The 19,239-nt window shown below is 39.9% G+C and overlaps 1 protein-coding gene across 1 annotated transcript in view; it reads right to left on the bottom strand.

Moving 5' to 3' along the window:
* Window positions 1-19,239, bottom strand: part of DNER (delta/notch like EGF repeat containing) — a 369,484-nt gene that overhangs the window by 68,498 nt on the left and 281,747 nt on the right. Inside the window, exon 8 of the mRNA XM_032277988.1 lies at window positions 16,149-16,373. Within this exon, the coding sequence (XP_032133879.1) occupies window positions 16,149-16,373 (225 nt within the window). The remainder of the gene's footprint in view (window positions 1-16,148; window positions 16,374-19,239) is intronic.

The following is a 19,239-nucleotide window of genomic DNA, read 5'->3' as shown; positions in this document are numbered from 1 at the left end:
CAATAAAAAGATGTCTTTTACAAAAGGAAATAGATGGCAAAAAGGGATGCAAATGAATCTGCCAGGTTATATTTAAAGAAGAAATCCCATTCCCTTTAATAATAAAATGTAACATTCAAATATTTCTCTACAGCTTTCAAATTCACCAATATGTTTTCTAAACATATGGTACCTACAGTTTAAATTATCCATTGTAAAGTGGCCTATTTTTCCAACTAACTTTGTATTTAAAATGTTTTTAATGCAAAGGTTTGTAATACCATGATTAAAGCACCAAGTTTAAATATTAAGTATAATGACAAAATAATATTTTAGAACTTTTTGTTAAGGATTATTATATGTTTACTATAAACAATAAGAAAAGCATTTGAATAAAATAATCCGATACCCTCAATTGATTATCTAGCATGTTTATAAACACATAAAAATGGCTAGTTTGTAGTTGAGGTGAGGAAGATGAGAAGAAAGTTTAGAAAAGAAAAGGTAGAGGCACACTCTCACATTCTAGAAATGTTTGATTATGGGATGCACAGGGGTGCTGGGGCCAGCAAAGGCAACAAATGGGTGGGGGACAGGAATCAAAGATTAAGGCTCTATCATGGCACTTTGAAAAGAAAATAAAACCTAGCTATTTTTATGCAAGCATGTATATTAACAAAGAGGAATTTTAAAGTGGTTAAAAAGTACAGAAGAGTTTTAAAATGTTAATTTCCTTTTAGTTTGTTTCACAAACCGTTAAATTTGATTTAATTTACCTCTTAGTTATTAACAGATGTTCACTTGAGGTGCTTGCATTCATCACACTTGGGTCTCAGTGCGGTCCCCAGACCAGCAGCATCAACACCACCTGGGGGCTGGTTAGGAACGCATGTTCTCAGGCCACACTCAAGACCCAATGATTCAGGAATCCTCAGGGTGGAGCCCAGAACTCCATGACTTGAGAAGCCCTCTAACGTGACTCTGATGCGCAATCAAGTTTGACAGCCACTAAGCTATAGAATAGCAAAGTATACAATATCTCCCACAATCTCTGACTCTGAAAAATGCAGGGAAATGGTAGTGGTTGCCCATGGAAAATGCTACATATGGTGTGGTTATGGGTTTTGTTTTTTTTTTTTTTCGAGACAGAGTCTTGCTCTGCCTACCAGGCTGGAGAGCAATGGTGTGATCTCGGCTCATTGCAACCTCTACCTCCCGGGTTCAAGCAATTCTCCTGCCTCAGCCTCCTGAGTAGCTGGGATTACAGGTACACGCCACCACACCCGACTAATTTTTGTATTTTTAATAGAGATGGAGTTTTGTCATGTTGGTCAGGCTGATCTTGAACTCCTGACCTCGTGATTCACCCACCTCAGTCTCCCAAAGTGTTGGGAGTACAGGCATGAGCCACCGTGCCCAGCCGGTTACGTATTTTAACAGCCATGGCATCTCCTAAGCATGTAACTAATCCAACTGCAAAACATATGGTCAGAACATGTACCAGCTATGGGCATATAAATAAATCAACAGTGAAACATAGTCACATGATCTACCAGCCATCCACACGTGGACTAAATGAAACTACCCTCCTCTCAAAATTTACATAAGGGAAAAAAGCAACACAAAGGAATCCCAAAGTGACAGCAAATGATGAATTGGAAAAGAAAGGCCAAAATGAGGGAAAGTAATAGAAGTGGCACAATGTGTTATAGTTCTTCACTGTATGACTAGGGGTCACACATGCCTAAGCAGAATGAGGTTAAACAAGTTCAAATTTAAATTAGCGAGGGCACTTTCCCCCACATCTCTGATCTAGCTTCCTTAACCCGTGGGAATAATATTTTTGCAGAAAGGAATGTCAGAAAATGGAAGACACTATAAGTATTTAATGCAGCACCAAAATTAAGATTTTGAGTAACATACAGGCGGGAAGATGATATTAAAAATAATACTATAGTTTTGTAAATATTGAATATGTTGCAAATCAACTATCATATACTAGACATTTGTGAATTAGCTTTTTGCATTCCTAAGAATTATCTTGCCAAAAATTTGCTCTGAAGGTAATTTATATTACTTATCTTTTAAAATATATTTCAAATAAAACACAAAAGCTTTACTTTAAAATGGAAAGAAAGTAAAAAAGAGAACAATGACAATCTAAGGTAACAATTTTTACAAACCAAAAGTTGGGAAGTGTGATCTGACAAAGTTGTGCTGTTTCTGATTATATGTCAGAGGTGGCCTCATAGATACATACTTTGGTGTCGAAGTATTTGTGTAATGGAAAACAAAACATTGTGATTGGGATTATTCCAGAAAATTCTGGTACATAGAGTCCACAATGCAGACCACGATTATTTTTCTGGCTGTATTTTCACTCCCTTATCACTGGGCACATTCACAGGTACAACGCAAATGCGTCATCCTCTAACCTTTCGTTTAGTCATTGCCGTTCCTGAGTAAATATGCTAGATGCCAAATATTGTTAAATACCAACGAAATTTCTCATAATCATTCAAGAACAGTTTTAAAAGCACATGCCTTCCACTCTGCCACTATCCCTAAGGGCTATCCATGTGCAAGGGCTGAAGCTGACAGTCAAAACTTCAGCTAAAGAACTTCATGGGGAAATTCAGCCTTGAGGCAACTGGATTACAAAGAAAATTTCAAAATGCAAATAAATCAGAATCAGAAGTCAATTATATGAGTAGATTTTGAATTCTGTTCCAACTTTCTTTATTAAGAATGCCAAAAAACACAGCATTCGTTCATTTAATTGTTGCTAAAGCGGTGAAAAATCACAAGTGTGCTTTTATTTGGTGACTTAAGATCCTAGGAGAATATATACATTAATAATCTGAAGGGAAGAATGAAACTTCTTTGAAATAAAACCAGGAACAAGGCTCAATCTATACAGAATAATGAGGTAAGTAAAGAAGTTTTCTCCTAGATATTCCTTATCACTTGAGTAGGGCAGTTCAGGGGGACCTCACCATTTCTTTTCAAGCAACCAAAGACTTAACACTGTTTTTCTTTTAAACTTCCTTTCTCCTCAAATATGCTTACATATAGAGAGATAATTTATACACACACACACACACACATGCATACGCACACAGACACATCACATTCTTCACATATTTAGGTTTAAGGTTAGGGTAGATTGAAAAGCAAAAGCAGCCACAAGTTCTGTGCAGCTCCTTCCATCAAGAAACAGAGTCTATGAGCTTGACCCTGTAACTTGCTCAGGCCAATGGGATATTAGCAAACAACAGAAGAAGCAGCTTTAAAAACAGCATGGATATGGGACCTTGTGTTCTGTTGCTGCTTTCAGAACCCTGCCATCATGAGAAGAAGCCCCAACCGGTCTGCTGGACAAAGAGGGACATGTGGCCCAGTTGCCCCATCACTCCAGCTAACTGCCTGCCACAGAAGAGGGGTCATCCAGGACCAAGCAGTCCCCAGCTGGCTTGCCAGTTGCCCACAACAGCATGAGTAGCACATGAAGTAGAGAAGAGACATCCCAGCTAAGCCCCGCCCAAATTATCAACCCACAGAATCATAAACAATAAGTGGGTTTTTAAGCCAGCAAGTCTTGGAGTGTTTTGTTATACAGCCATAACTAACTAATATAAAGGCTGATTGCCAGGTGCAATGTCTAACTTAAATGAATAAAACCACAGAGATGAACTTTTAGGTATCAGAGACCTGGTTAAAAAAAAAAAAGATATTTGTATGGAGTAGTAAAGAGGAGTCTTCTCAAAATAGTACCATCAGGTATTACACATTCCTTACTTTAGACCTACTTTTAGTTGAGCTGATCCAATCTAAAAGCAAAACCTACTAATGAATTGGACCTAGGACATTCATTCTGATCCATACCATCAGAAAACATCTGGTAGAGTAAAATTTAAACATTATCATATCATTATTATATGTTGATAATCATCAACATATCATTAAGACTTCAGTCCAACCGGCTAGCAAGCTCTTTAGGCAACCCCTATAAAGCCAAATGGAATTTTAATATTTTAATGATTTCAGGAATATGTTTATTCACAATATAAATTATTTGGTAAAAGATGTTCATATGTATAACAAGTTAACAACATTTGATTGTGATCTTTTTTTAACTTTTTTTTTAGGTTCAGGGATACATATGCAGGATTTTCATGTAAGTAAATTACACGTCTCAGGGGTTTGGGGTACAGATTATTTTGTCACCCAGGTAGTAAGTACAGTGCCCAATAAGTCGTTTTTCCATCCTCACCCTCCTCCTCACTCCACACTCATGTAGGCCCCAGTATCTATTGCTCCCTTCTTTGTGTTCACAAGTACTCAACATTTAGCTCCCACTAATAAGTGAGAACATACAATATTTGGTTTTCTGTTTCTATATTAGTTTGGTTAGGATAATGGCCTCTGGTTCCATCCATGTTACTGCTAAAGACATGATCTCATGCTTTTTCATGACTGCACAGTATTATATTGTATATATGTATCACTTTTTTTAATCCAGCCTACCATTGATGGGCATTTAGATTGATTCCATGTCTTTGCTATTATAAATAGTTCTGTGATGAACATAGGTATGCATGTGTCTTTCAAATACAGGAAATGCAGAGAACACCTATGAAATACTACACAAGAAGGCCAAGCCCGAGACACATAGTCATCAGATTCTCTAATGTCAAAATGAAAGAAAAAAAATGTTAAAGGCAGCTAGAGAAATGGGGCAGGTCACCGACAAAGTGAACTCCATCGGGCTAATGGCAGACCTGTCAGCAGAAACCCTACAGGCCAGAAGAGACTGGGGACCTATATTCAACATTCATAAGAAAATAATTTTCAAGCAAGAATTTCATATCCAGCCAAACTAAGCTTCACAAGCAAAGGAGAAATAAGATGCTTTTTGAACAAACAAATGTTAAGGGAATTTGTTAGCACCAGACTTGCTTTATAAGAGGTCCTGAAGGAAGTGCTAACTATGGAAAGGAAAGACCATTACCAGCCACTACAAAAACACACTTAAGTACATAAACCAGTGACACTATAAAGCAGTCACACAAGCAAGTCTTCACAATAACCAACTAATGACATGGCGACAGGATCACATCCGCACATATCAATACTAACCTTGAATGTAAATGGGCTACATGCCCCAGTTAAAAGGCACAGAGTGGCAGGTTGGATAAAAAAGCAAAACCCAATGGTAGGCTATCTTTAAGAGACCCATCTCATACAAAATGACACCCATAGGCCAAAATAAAGGGATGGAGAAAAATCTATCAAACAAACAGATAACATAAAAAGGCAGGGCCTGCTATTCAAAAGGGATTTTAAAGAGAGCAGTGAGGCACTGCATAAAGAAACACGTGAGTAAGATGGGAAAGGACATGCTGTTTTGCAAAATCAATACTCGCTTTGAGTTGACAATGTTCTGGGATTTTAAGAAAACGTTATGTATCAATCTGCTTCGGGCAAACCTAAGAGCTCTGAGTCTTCATTAAAACCGAAGCTGTTCTGTAAAAGCCCTCAGTGAATACAGCAACTTTCACAGTGTGCTTTCCAATTGAAAATTAATGGGCATGATAGAAAACCAATGGAAGAAATCCAGGGCATTGTCCCCGGGTGGTTGTATAAATCCAAGACAACGAAGAATTTAAATGCACCTTGAAGGCTCCAAGTCCAGAAAAGAAGTAGGACATGCAGCAAATCTCCTTATTGGTGGTTTAATTGGGACTCAGGATGTAGACTACCATAAGTCACAATATGTCTCAAATATAACCTATAATGGCACATTGTTATAGAGTTTCCAATCCTCCGTGATTGACATTGACAGCAAATCATTTCCACTAAGCCAGTCTTGTGGGAATGCATGCTACTGAAGGAACAGGACATCAAAGCTATCTCAAAGTAGAGAACCAAAAACAACAAAAGTCAAATATGAACAAGAAAGAACATTTCAGGGACTATAATATCACCAGAGCCAGGTGAAAAGAAACAACATCAAAGGAGTCCATGACATCTAATCATCAATGCAGGAGGTTTTCAGGGAATCAGGTGGTAGGAAAAATTGCTAGTAGGCACTGGGGACTCCAGAAATGAGAAGCACTAATCAAGAGAAACTATCTAGGCTGAAGCGTGCATAGCTGTCATGTGGTTATGTCTGCATTTCTCATTTGAGTCAAAGGAAAGGAAGTGTCTTTAATTAGGTGCATCCGGCAGGCATCAAGTCAAATAAAATCATAAGCTTCAGTCACAGGTAGTTCTCGGCATCAATTTCAAAGCAGTGGATTGCTGGATCTACAGAATGAAGCAAAGACAGAAGAAGGGGGCTCCCTATCAAAATGCAGTTCAATTCCCTTGGAAGTCAGAGTTGTGCTTCTTTGTGCTGGGAACTAAGAAACGTCTATTGGTCAAGTGTCATCCATGGAACCACAGTCAAGGCCATCTTTCATGCCAAGCTTTGAGGTATCCACTTAGAGCTCCATCTCAGGAGCAGTGCTGAGAAAGAGGAATCTGGAAGTGTGTTCTTGTGATTGGTTCAAACGTAAGTGGGAGCCCATGTTCGCACCTAACTTGGGGTGTCACAGCTAGGCTTCTGAAGATTGAGATTAAACTATCACCTCCACCTCCTGTTATTTAAACTCTCAATGCCTCCATTACTTTATCCTTAAATAAAAGAATAAGAATACTACAGCTGGAGGCAAGTAAGAGAAAATATATGTCAGTTATCTGACACACAATCTATTATAAATGCAGTAGGTTTTCATAGATGGAAGCTACTCTAGGCAAAGCCAAAAGTCATTCTCTGGGTCAACAGAGCTGAATCAATGTGTCTGACAGATCCCAATTTCATATGTTAATTTGAAATGGCTATTAAGACAATTACCACTTGAAAAATCTGGTTAGAATACTTAATGGGTACGATGTACATTATTTGAGTGATGGTTACCCTAAAAGTCTCGATTTCACCACTTTGCAATCTATGCATATAACAAAATGATACTTATACTCTGTAAGTTTATACAAATTTTTAAAAAGAGAAAAATGTTTCAGTCAGTTATTTACCCTTGGTGAATCAAGGCCAATTTTGATCCCATTTGCTATTTACTCTAAGCTAACAGAGGCTCCAGCAGGTCCCAGTTGCCTGGGTTGAAGTCCCAGCTTCTCATCCTTAATGAAGGATGTATCGTCATGGGCAGAGAAATGACAACAATCATGGGTCTCACTTCATAAGGACTCTGGGTATTCAAGAAGCCAATTCAGTCAAAGAGCTTTGCCCAGGATCTGACATTTAAATAGTTATCACTAGAGTCACAGAAAGCCACCATCAAGGGAAGCAATCACTTAGCATGCAAAAAGTTGAATGTGCACCTGTTATTCAAGAATGCCCACTATGGCCATAAAATTTCATCTCACCTCTAGTCTAACTATAACCTTGAACCTCATATAAACAGAATCAGAAAAAAAACTTTTCCTCAATGGTCTTTCGCAAGTAACGGAATATCTGATGTCTGTGCCACTGCTCCACCATTTTATAGATTTCAAGGTGGACGACCATCTGTATCGTTTCATTTGAGTTTCACAAGCCAGGTATGTTTGTCTGCATTTTAAAGGGGAAGAAAGTAGTGCTGATAGAGGCCAGCAGCACAGCTGTTGAGAGGCAAAGCTGGGACTTAAATTCAGCTCTTCTCAACGCCAAGCTCAGGCCCCTTTCATCCAGCCAAGAAGAAAGGCAAGGCATGCAGGATTTCAGTTCTAAAATCCAGATTCACAGACATTCTTAAGAGTGAAAAAAAATAGTGATTGGATCATAATAATTTTCAACCACAAAACAAAATAAGAGTCAATGGCTTTGTTACAAAACAGTGTTAGGGAAGGCGGCATCTGACCCTCTAGGCCCATGAGCGTGATGAGGATGTTCTGATATCATGCTTACAGGGCTGCAGCAAGAGCTGTCCTCAGAAATGCATGGGTCATCTGCTCAAACACCGCATGTTCTCACTCATAGGCGGGTGTTGAACAATGAGAACACATGGACATAGGGAGGGGAGCACTACACACTGGGGTCAGTTGGGGGGAAATAGGGGAGGGACGGTGGGGGGTGGGGAGCTGGGGAGAGATAGCAAGGGGAGAGATGCCAGATGTAGGTGATGGGGAGGAAGGCAGCAAATCACACTGCCACGTGTGTACCTATGCAACAATTTTGCATGTTCTTCACATGTACCCCAAAACTTACATTCAAGATGATGTAAAATGGTTTACGCCGTCCTCACACACTCTGGTAACTCCTATTTGTAGTAGGCAAATCTCACACCTTTTCAAGATTGGTACAGCCAAGAATGAGTTCTGAATGATTGGAATTTTGAGGGGAAGAAGTCAGGAGTGGTGGGAGCCAAAATCCCTTATAATTAAAGGCCAGTTTATCAATGCTTTCATATATATGGATTAGCCAGTTTAGGTGAGGTGAAAAGTAGCCTTGTGAATATCTTTGTAACATCAGAAATCTTACAAAAATTCCATGCCTCACCAGCAAGTGCCCTTGGCTCAACAGCAGTGTCCTTCCTCCCCTTGCATTATTTTCTCAGGTCAGAAGCCTAAACAAGGCAAATATCATGAATTCTATCTGAATGGCACCACAACGTATAATCAAACAAGATGAAGACAGAGGATGGCTGGGGCCACAGTTTGGAAGCATACTTAGAAACAGTACCTCAGCATCTGGACGTCTACCCAAGCCTGACTCAGCTCCTCGCACCCTGGGCAGTGCCCTCTCATCCTCCCTCCTCTCCTGACTCCCACGGTCTCACCCTCACCCTGCAACCTGCCACCCTCTCAACTCACTGCTGGATCCTCTGCCCACAACCTGCCACCCTCTCAACTCACTGCTGGATCCTCTGCCCTCTCCTGTGGCCACTATTACTTCCAAAGCAAGAACTCTGTAACATTCTTCCGATTTTTTTCCCTTTCTTTTTACACACTTACCCTCTCCTATCTTGATGGCTTCCATGACTTTCTGTAACATCCATACAATGGGAACTCTATATACTGTTTTTCCTGGTTTCAGCCTTGTTCCCACATTCCAGCCCCAAGTAAGAACTATTTACTGGCACATCCATTTTGCTTAGCCTGCTGTACCCAAGCCCTACGGAGGATTCTTGTATACATTTCCCTTCTCTGAATCACCCAGAGGTGTCCTTTGACTCCACTCACACCCTTGTTCGCTGCCTCCAACTGACAGCTGAACCCTGATAATCCCGATCTTCACATGAACATTTAACCCATCCCTTCATTCCTACTGCACAAGTTCAAACCTTTACTTCTATTAATACTTGCTAGAAGATCTCCATCTTCCGTCTCTTCTTGACTGTAACATATGCCGAACACTGTGAGAATAATCTGCATAAAATACGTATCAGTTCACATATACCCAATAATGCAAAATGTCTGCAAGTCTTCATAAACCAAACTCCTTAGCATCTACATTCTCCCCACATCTGTCCCCACAAGCGTTTTCAGTGTTACTACCTATTACTGCATCTAATGCATCTTATCCTGCAGCAAACTGGAATCTATCTACTCTTCTTTGAACTCCCCACCCCAACTCAGGAATTCCATAGTGCCCTTTCCCTCACGTATAAATCCAAACAATAATTCAGTGCCCAACTTATTGGAAATTCCAAACTATTGTTCAGAATTTTATATGAACTATCATTCATATAAAAATTCAATCCATCGCCAACCTCAATACTTTGAGCATTTTAATTAATTAAGTTCTGTCAATGTCCTTCAACCAAAGACTACCAAGGACATACCTGCAGTTGAACAAGTTGGGTTTATGACCCGCTGCAGAAAGAGAATGCATGCGGTGGGAACTATGGAGTGTCTCAATCAGAAGGTGTTAGATGCAATTTATCATAGGATTTGAACTCTGGTTAGGCTATGTGGGGAGGGTTCAACTCCAAAGTGAATGCTAGATGCTGTCAACAAGCAGGAGCAATTCTTATCCAAAGAAGGGCCAGGCCAAAGCTGTATTGGTAAAGAGGCAGCTGTCACTCTACATATGTGACGCTAAGAACTAACAGAAAGTGAATACTTGGATTTTGCTGGTTGCAGGGTGACCTTGTTTTGGTATTAGAAAAAAAAATTACAGCCGGGCGCGGTGGCTCACGCCTGTAATCCCAGCACTTTGGGAGGCTGAGGTGGGTGGATCACAAGGTCAAGAGATCGAGACCATCCTGGTCAACATGGTGAAACCCCGTCTTTACTAAAAATACACAAAATCAGCTGGGCATGGTGGCGCATGCCTGTAGTCCCAGCTACTCAGGAGGCTGAGGCAGGAGAATTGCCTGAACCCAGGAGGCGGAGGTTGCGGTGAGCCGAGATCGCGCCATTGCACTCCAGCCTGGGCAACAAGAGCGAAACTCCGTCTCAAAAAAAAAAAAAAAAAAAAAAAAAAAGAAAAAAAATTACAAAGTGATCTTGTTTTGTCTAAGTGTGCCATGGCCTCTGAATGATCATATCTAATATCCGTGTTCTGTGAGATTGCTGACGTCCTTAAGTCCAACAGAAGGCATCATGGCCCAGCTGTAAGCATCAGATCACCTCCTAACCACCTCAAGATCCACCTGTAAGTACCGAGCAAGGTCCTGACATCAGTGGCTGCTCTTCTTTTTCTCAGCTCTGTGTCATCATGATGTCAATGTACAGATTTAAACATTCTCTAAAGCAGAGCACAGATGATGAAGAGTAAAGTGAACTCTCCCTTGCTACAGATACAGCTGGGTGATCAGGATTCCATTTGGGGACCCAATGGTGAGGGTAAGCATCATATTTTGGAATACAAAAAAGGAAAAACATGAGGACAGGACTGGGATCTGGGAAAAGGAGGTAATATATTCTATATAATCTATAACTCTCAAGAATAGTGTGACATGCAGATCAGAAACACCCTAGAGTATGTTAAATAGGACTGTCTTCATCCTGGTAAACTAGATAAAGTTTTCTGGTTAATAAAAGATGAAAGTTGTCCACTGTACTTATCCAAAAATGTAAAGGTACAGGGGCCTTAGTGAGCTAAATGTCTTCAAATCTTTGTAGGTATATTTATTTCTTTATTGCTGTTCAATTGCTATTGAAATCCTAACCATTAAGTCTTATCTTTGATCCTGTTTCCAGCAAATATTGTCAGACCACTGAAATTTTCAAGTGTCAGTTTAACAGAAGGGAGCAATGTCAACTATGTCTTTCGGGCCGTACAGACCAGAAATGCAGCTCACATGTAAGAAAATACAAAAAAAATTATATGTAAAATCCTTATAAATATAATTTTCTTTAAAAAAAATTTCACTTGGAAGAAGTCTGCATTTCCTTTGGTTTGCAGCCTATTACATATCTAGATGATCTAACTGGGTTACCAGCCCTTTGGTGAAAAAGAACGGGCAGAGGAACTTGGTTGGCAACTGTGCCATGTCTAGTCTGGGATTTCAATTGCAGTTGAAGTGATGAACATCTTCGATCTTACTCATTCGAAAAATTTATAAAGATATTTCCATGTAAAAATCTGCAATGCCTTGTCTCTTAAATAGTAATGTTTAAGGCATATTTTATAATGGCATATTTTAATTCAATTTGACAAACAAGCTTGAGTAATAACTGAAGTGCAAACTATCTTCCTTCATGCCAGGGATTCCTTCCAATACCAGTCATGTACAGCAATTATCTGCAAAGGCCACCATTGTATTGAGAACACACACAATACATGGCTCCCACCTGCCGGGAAAATGGCACACCCCTCCCCACCATGCGAGTTCCACCTTATAACGTTTGTAGCAGCTCCAACTTCTCACTTTCTTCAGCAGATTTCAATTTGCAATTTTTAAGAGGATGGGTAGCCTATCACTTAACACTGTCACCGGAAGATAACATTTCAGTAATTACTCGGTGCTGACATTTTATTATTTAATCTTAAAATCCCATCAGAAATCCCTAGCCTGATAAGCTACAAATGAAGTTTGAAAATAAAGCAACCAGCAAATCTGATTTGCAGTAATCAAAATGGCATTGTGTCAGATGGGAGCTAATTTTCAGCCTGACATGATTTCAATCTGCTGCCATTTTACAAAATGAGATCTGTTTGCTCTCTGTAAAGATGATCAGCCTCGCTGCTCCATAGCTAGACGCCCAATTTCACCTATTCTCATGATGTTCTTCCACTATGCAAACTGGTGGTCAAACAATTACATGCTGCAAAAGATGAAGATGAGAAATTTCACATTCACAGACTTGTCATGTTCACCTCTTAAAATGTAAGTTCTTGACAGGTGTTAAGATGCCTGTTTTATTTCACAATCACCCAACAATCTGAAGACACAGACCCTCTGAAGGCAGTTTCATCTCCCACGTTCAACAAGAGAGCCCTGTCAGGACTCCTAGGCTCTGCCTTGAGACTGCTGAACAAATGAAGGGATCACGTTCATTCAGCGAACAGAACGCACACATCTTTGGACTTTTCAAGGCTACTCAGGGGCTACTGCTGGACCACAGATGGATTATCAAGTCAAATGCTCCAAGTAGGCATGAATGACGTTTTAGTAGAGGACAGAAGGAAGGAAAGTGGAACAATTTCACCCCTGCATAGCTCGAGGATGCTGCTGGAGGCCAGGCGAGGTAGCGCACACCTGTAATCCCAGCACTTTGGGAGGCCAAGGCGGGTGGATCACAAGGTCAGGAGTTCAAGACCAGCCTGGCCAAGATGGTGATGCCTGTCTCTATTAAAAATACAAAAATTAGTCAGGCATGGTGGCTGGTGCCTGTAATCCCAGCTACTGAGGAGGCTGAGGCAGGGAATTCCTTGAACCTGGGAGGTGGAGGTTGCAGTGAGCCAATATCATGCCACTGCACTCCAGCCTGGGCGACAGAGCAAGACTCTGTCAAAAGAAAAAGAAAGGAAGAAAGGAAGGAAGGAAGGAAGGAAGGAAGGAAGGAAGGAAGGAAGGAAGGAAGGACGGACGGACAGACGGAAGGAAGGAAGGAGAAAGAAAGAAAGAAAAAGGGAAGAAAAGAATGCTGCTGGAATCTCCATGGAGAGAAAGAAAGAAGAGCTTTTACTAGTCCATGCCAGGAAATGGGCTGCCGGCCTCTCATTTCATGCTCTTACATGTAACTCTCCTCTCTTTTCTAAAAAAGAACAAAACTGACTCCCAGAGATGCCTGTAAATTTCCTCTGGTCTTAGTCAGTAAGCAAGGATGTTAGAGACGTTCTTTCTACCATTCTTGGCTACCTCTCCCAGTGTGGAAAGAGAAACACCAGGCAGTATATTTTCTATTTAGTTGCATCACACATGTTAAAAAAAACTCTATTTGATATTATTTTAAAACACTATTATCTCTAACTCCCTTCAATTTTAAGTTTTAAAAATCAACTAACTATAAGAAGTAGTTTGGGCCAGGCACAGTGGCTCAGGCCTGTAATCCCAGCACCTTGGAAGGCTAAGATAGGCAGATCACCTGAGGTCAGGAGTTGGAGACCAGCCTGGCCAACATGGTGAAACGCTGTCTCTACTAAAAATACAAAAATTAGCCAGGCCTGGTGGTGGATGCCTATAATCCCAGCTACTTGGGAGCCTGAGGCAGGAGCATCACTTGAACCCAGGAGGTGGAGGTTGCAGTCTGTGCAACAAGATCAAAACACCATCAAAAAAATTTTTTTAAAGAAAATGTTTGATATAATTAAGAAAATAAGTCAGAGAAGAAAGGGAGGAGAAAATGAAGTTGACTTCTGGTCTTGCAATATGCGATTCTTCTTTGTGGGGCTTCACTGAGAGAAACGGAATTCTCAGGAGACAGGTAATAAAGTATTACGGAAGTTTTTGTTCAGAACGCTGCTGAGGGGAATTTTCACACTTGTTACAACATCCAGAGCGGAGTTGGGAACAGCGTGCTCATGAGTCAGTGCATGAGTAAGCCTCTGTTCCAGCACAATCGCAGCTTGTTTAGTTTGCAAACACGAGTTGTCTCAGTGATCCACATTCCCAATAGGTAAGGGCCAGCACCACGCTGCCTCCTTACTGCATGCCCAGCTCACAGCACGTGAGCCCCAATCCACATGGAAGAAAACTGGACCCTCTGAGGGGCAGCTATTCCCGTCTCCACCTTGGCTCTGAGGGAGAGCATGGAGGTCAACCAAGCAAAATATCCTCAGGTCAAATGTAGTGGAGAAACTGCTTCACTTCAAGTATCACTTTATGAGATCCGAAAATGTTACTGTGATAGTTGATTTCAGGCGTCAACTTGGCTTAGGCCATGGTTCTTATATATTTGCTCAAACACTAATCTAGATGTTGCTATGAAGGTATGTTTGAGATGAGATTAACATTTAAATCAGCAGACTTTGAATGAAGCAGATGATCCTCCAGAATGTGGGTGGGGCACATCCAATCAGTTGAAGGTCTTAAGGACAAAGACTGAGGTTTCCCAAAAAAGAAAGAATTCAGCTCAAAACACAACACAGAAACCCTGCCTGAGTTTCCAGCCTGCCAGCTTCCCTACAGATTTTGGACTTGCGAGTCCACACAATTGCATGAGCCAGTTACTTAAAATAAATCTGTCTCTGTCTCTCTGTCTGTGTCTGTCTGTCTCTCTCTCTCTCTCTCTCTCTCTCTCTGTCTCGTTTCTCAGGAGAATCCTAACTACTAACACTGTTACCAAGAAGATTAAACAGCCCTATTCCCTCTGAATGTCAGAGCAGAGAGGAAAGAGGCACTTGGCAAAATATCAATTACTTAGAAAATCAGAGCATTAAGAGTCTACGTGGGAAAAAAAAAAAAGGCTTTTCAACACCATTCAAATGCCAAGTTGCATTTCTCAGTCACTTTTTAAGTTGATTCGTGAGTATGCGACATGCCCTTTGGAAGTTCTGGGCCAGACACTGGAGCAGCAGAACCAGGGACACCTGCGTTGGAATCTGGGCTCAGCCCCCGTCCTGGGTGTCTGGCAGCAGGCACATGACTGAACCTCTAGACGTCTGCATTTCAAACCTTGGTGTAAATGTGACACTAAAATGACCAGAGATGTGAATCACCCAGCTCAGAATCTAGAAAGATGAGTGCTCACTAAATGGTGGCTTAGGGCAATTGCTGCTGATACAAAAGCTGTTAATAAAACACATTTCCTCCCACCCCTAAGGAGGAGAGAGACACATACAAGGATAATTAATGTCGTTTCTAAGACCACACAAGTGATATTGTGGGTGACTGCTGGAACTAAGAGGAAGGGAAAGTGAGTCAGCCCCCGAAGTAGAAGTTTGTTCAGTGAGGTGGGGTAATGGGGAGCAGGCATTCCAGCTAGAGGCCATTGCACCAGCAAAGCCAGGGTCAAGCAAAACCAGACACTGGCCAGCCACACTGACTGGCCAGGGGGATGTGTGGGGACCCATTGTGCTGAGAAGCTTTCTAAAGAGCCAGCTCGCGCAGGATGGAGGCATGCACAGAATAGAAATCAGAAGAAAGGGCTGCCTTGCGCGTTCCTTTCTGACTACACTAGTGGGTTGCACACACACAAATTTTTGCCTAGCAATCACTCACATCCGGGTATCAAAACTTCCATATAAAAATCTGTAGTGCAAACACAGAAGGCATTTGGAAATTAAATGGTGAAATTTTTCAATTCTTACACAGGAAGCCAGTTGTAACCTACTGTGCATCAAGTAACAATTTTAATAGATGACACAATTCTGATGTATTGCCCTGTGCTTTCCATGCACATTAAAATGAAAAAAACGTATTCTGTTAAATTAAGCACACAACAGTAAAAGATATGCAATACAGTAAAAGCTCTGCAATGACTTACAGTAAGTTGTTACAAATGCTTAGCCTGTGATAAGATCAAGCCTGTTTTCAATTTTCTTTATTTTGTTTGTTTTTTTCTACAATGAATGTGAGTTACTCATGAAAAGAGGAAAGGGTATGTCTTTTAACCCTGCCAAGCATAAACCTAAAAAAGAAAATGTGTCATAAATGAGTGGAATTCACTTTTATTTACAAGTATGCCGCATTCTGTGAGCTGACATTTGCTCAGATGCAAAAGAAAACGTAACGATCTTTTTGAGATTGGCCTGAGACTGAGAAAAGGAAGACTTGCTGTCTAAGGGCGGTACCCACCTGGATCACAGAGGCATTTGTAGCTGGTGCCCACGCTGCGGCATGTGCCGTGAGCGCAGGGGCTGAGGGCACAGAAGTCAATAAGCTGGGCACAGGTTGGGCCTGTGAAGCCTGGGCTGCAGCTGCAGGTAAAGTGTACCCCATCCACGTAGCACGTGCCATTGTTCTGGCATGGAGACGAGACGCACGGGTCCACCTTTTCTTCACAAGCAGATCCAAAGTATCCTGTGAAAAACATACAGGAGCTTAAAAAAATTACAACGCATTTGAACATACAAATAAACAGTCTGCTCCACTAGGTATTCATCATCAATTATTTCATTCATAGTTTCCACGTATGTCATAACCCACCAAGATAGGTAAGTTGTTTTTCTCAGCTTTACTAATGCTGGGTTAAAAATATTAATCCCTACAATTCCATTTTTATTGAAATATGAGCTATATGACTGTTTAGGAGTACATACATATGTGTACATAAAAATATTTATGTGCACACATGTGTGTACACTCTAGAAAGATACCAAAAATAAATTAATGGTAATTTTCTAAAGGAAGATGAGATTTGGATCAGCAAAGGGCTTTCCTCTCTTATTTTGTACACATTAATGGGGAACACATTTCTTATTTTGCTGTCATAGATATGACATAATCCTGAATTTAAAAAATTAAAACCATATCAAATAGTAAACAATGAAAAAAGTCTCTTTTTCATCACTGTCCCTTTGTCTCCCATTACCTTCTCTACAAACAACCACTGTTAACAGTTTCTTGAATATACGCTTTTTAAAAAATTGGTTGTTGTAACAGAGAAACAAAAGTGGTCTACCCTTACAACGGAATGCTGCTCAGCAATACAAAGAAAATACCTGCTGACACATGGTATGACATGAAGGAACGTCAAGAGCATTGTGCCAAGTGAAAGAAGCTAGGCACGAAAGACTACATATTATATAATCCCATTTGTAAGAAATGTGCAGGAAAAGCAAATCTGTAGATACAGAAAGTAGAGAAATGGTTGCCTGTGGCTGAGCCAGAAAGAGAGATTCACTGCAAATGGGCTTGAGGAATACACTGGGGCAAATGGATATATTTTAAACTTGGATTGTGGTGATGGCTGCACAATTCTGTAAATTTACTTAAATGCTTTTAGCTGTACATTTCAAATGAATGAATTTTATAAAGTATAAATTGTACACTTAAATGAAATTTTATGTTATATAAAATTATGTAAGGCTGTTAATTTTTCTTTTAAATATGGTTACTATGTAGGTGATTTTTATCTTGTTTCCTGTGTATATGATTCAGCATTTCTTGTTAAAAATTTATACATATGAAACTGTGTGGGTTTCTACATCTGTGCATACATGTAGGTATGTGTATTTAGTAATGCTTTGCATAAAAACTATACTTCTTTCAATACTTTAAGACCAGTTTGAAAATTAAAGATTATTCAAATTTTAGAAATCAAAGTTAAATAATTTTACTCACATATAGTTTGTATTCTAATAGTCTATTATACTTTTCTTGTTTACATTTAAATTTATATTTACTCACCCTCTTATAGAACTCCTAGCAATACTGACAATTTTTGTTGTCATTGCTAAGGACATAGTTAATATGTAAACAAACAAAAACAACTCCCAGATTTAATTATGTGAAACAACTCATAAATTGGCATAATCAACTTGGTATTTCCCTGTGCAGTATAGAAATATAAAATTATCCTCCAAGAAAATCCAATGCTATTCAATATTTTATAAAATTCTTGGTAGCTTTTAAATCTTAGAAATCATACTAAAAATGTACCATACAGTCAGTTTTATTGACACTTGAATTCTCCAAAAAGTTTCTTGGCAGCCTCAAGTGGAATATAATTCTATCCATCATGATAGATAAAATGTTCCATTTTACTTTGATTGAAAATAAGATGCTTAAACACTTTTCAACATATGACAGTACTATATGTTACCATCACTATTTAACATGTTTTCAATAATAGGATTTCATATCTCAAATCTTCTAATTTTAGAAAATACAATCATTTTTATCTGTCTAGAAAATGCAGCATAGCTGCTCAAACTATTTAAAGGCCCATTTAATTTGCTCGAGTGTGACACTAGAAGTCATTCAATATTTTTTTTCTTAATGTGAAGGAATAATTTTGAGCAATGAATTGACCAAGCTGACCCACAGCTTGCATTTAGTTAGATTGTGGCCCAAGATTGCATCTTACAACTTGAGAAAAAAAAAATGGCAGGCGGGGGCGGTGGCTGGTGAGGAGCGGACCGGATTCTAGGTTAACCTTGTGGATGCACTGATTTCTTTACAAGAAATTCAGGCTCATGAGAAATTCCATACCCAAGGCTGGATACCAGTTTACCCAAAACAGCAGCTCAGGGTCAATCAGAAAATTCTAAATGTTAATGCCCAGAAACAGAAATCAAATTTATGAGGACATTTTGATTCTTTTTCTTCCTCCAGCAGAACTGAACTAATGAAAACAGAAGGTGATGCTTGAGAACTCTGTCAACTCTTTTAGCTGAGAACACAGAGAAGAAGAATGATCACAGGAGCTGTGTCCTTGAAAACCCTGTGAGATTAGGTGGGTGAGAACTTGATAGAAAGAATATCTAGGGAGGGTCAAAGATAAGGAAAATGAGAAACAAGAAGCTCATACCTAAGTTAGGAGCATAAAAAGGAAAATTACTTAGCACTACCAGATCCCAGTAGAAGAGTTAATATTAAATATAGATCTCAGTGAAGGTTGACATTTAAGCACTGGATTAGCAATGTCATGGGTTAAATTGCATCCCCCCAAAATTCATATATTTTTTAGTCAGCTTTCTCAGGTTGAGTAAAATTCATATTTGGAAACCCTAATTCTCAATACCTCAGAATATTGCTCTTTAGAAATAGTGCCTTTATTATTTATTATTTATTTATTTATTTATTTTTTGAGACGGAGCTTCACTCTTGCTACCCAGGCTGGAGTGCAATGACGTGATCTCGGCTCACCGCAACCTCCGCCTCCTGGGTTCAGGCAATTCTCCTGCCTCAACCTCCTGAGTAGCTGGGATTACAGGCATGTGCC

This window comes from Sapajus apella, unplaced genomic scaffold, assembly GCF_009761245.1.
Source record: "Sapajus apella isolate SASKATOON/1434 unplaced genomic scaffold, GSC_monkey_1.0 scaffold10, whole genome shotgun sequence".
In the NCBI taxonomy this organism is placed as follows: Eukaryota; Metazoa; Chordata; class Mammalia; order Primates; family Cebidae; genus Sapajus; species Sapajus apella.
The sequence above is the reverse complement of the archived record's forward strand: the minus strand, read 5'-3'. Positions and strand labels throughout refer to the sequence as shown.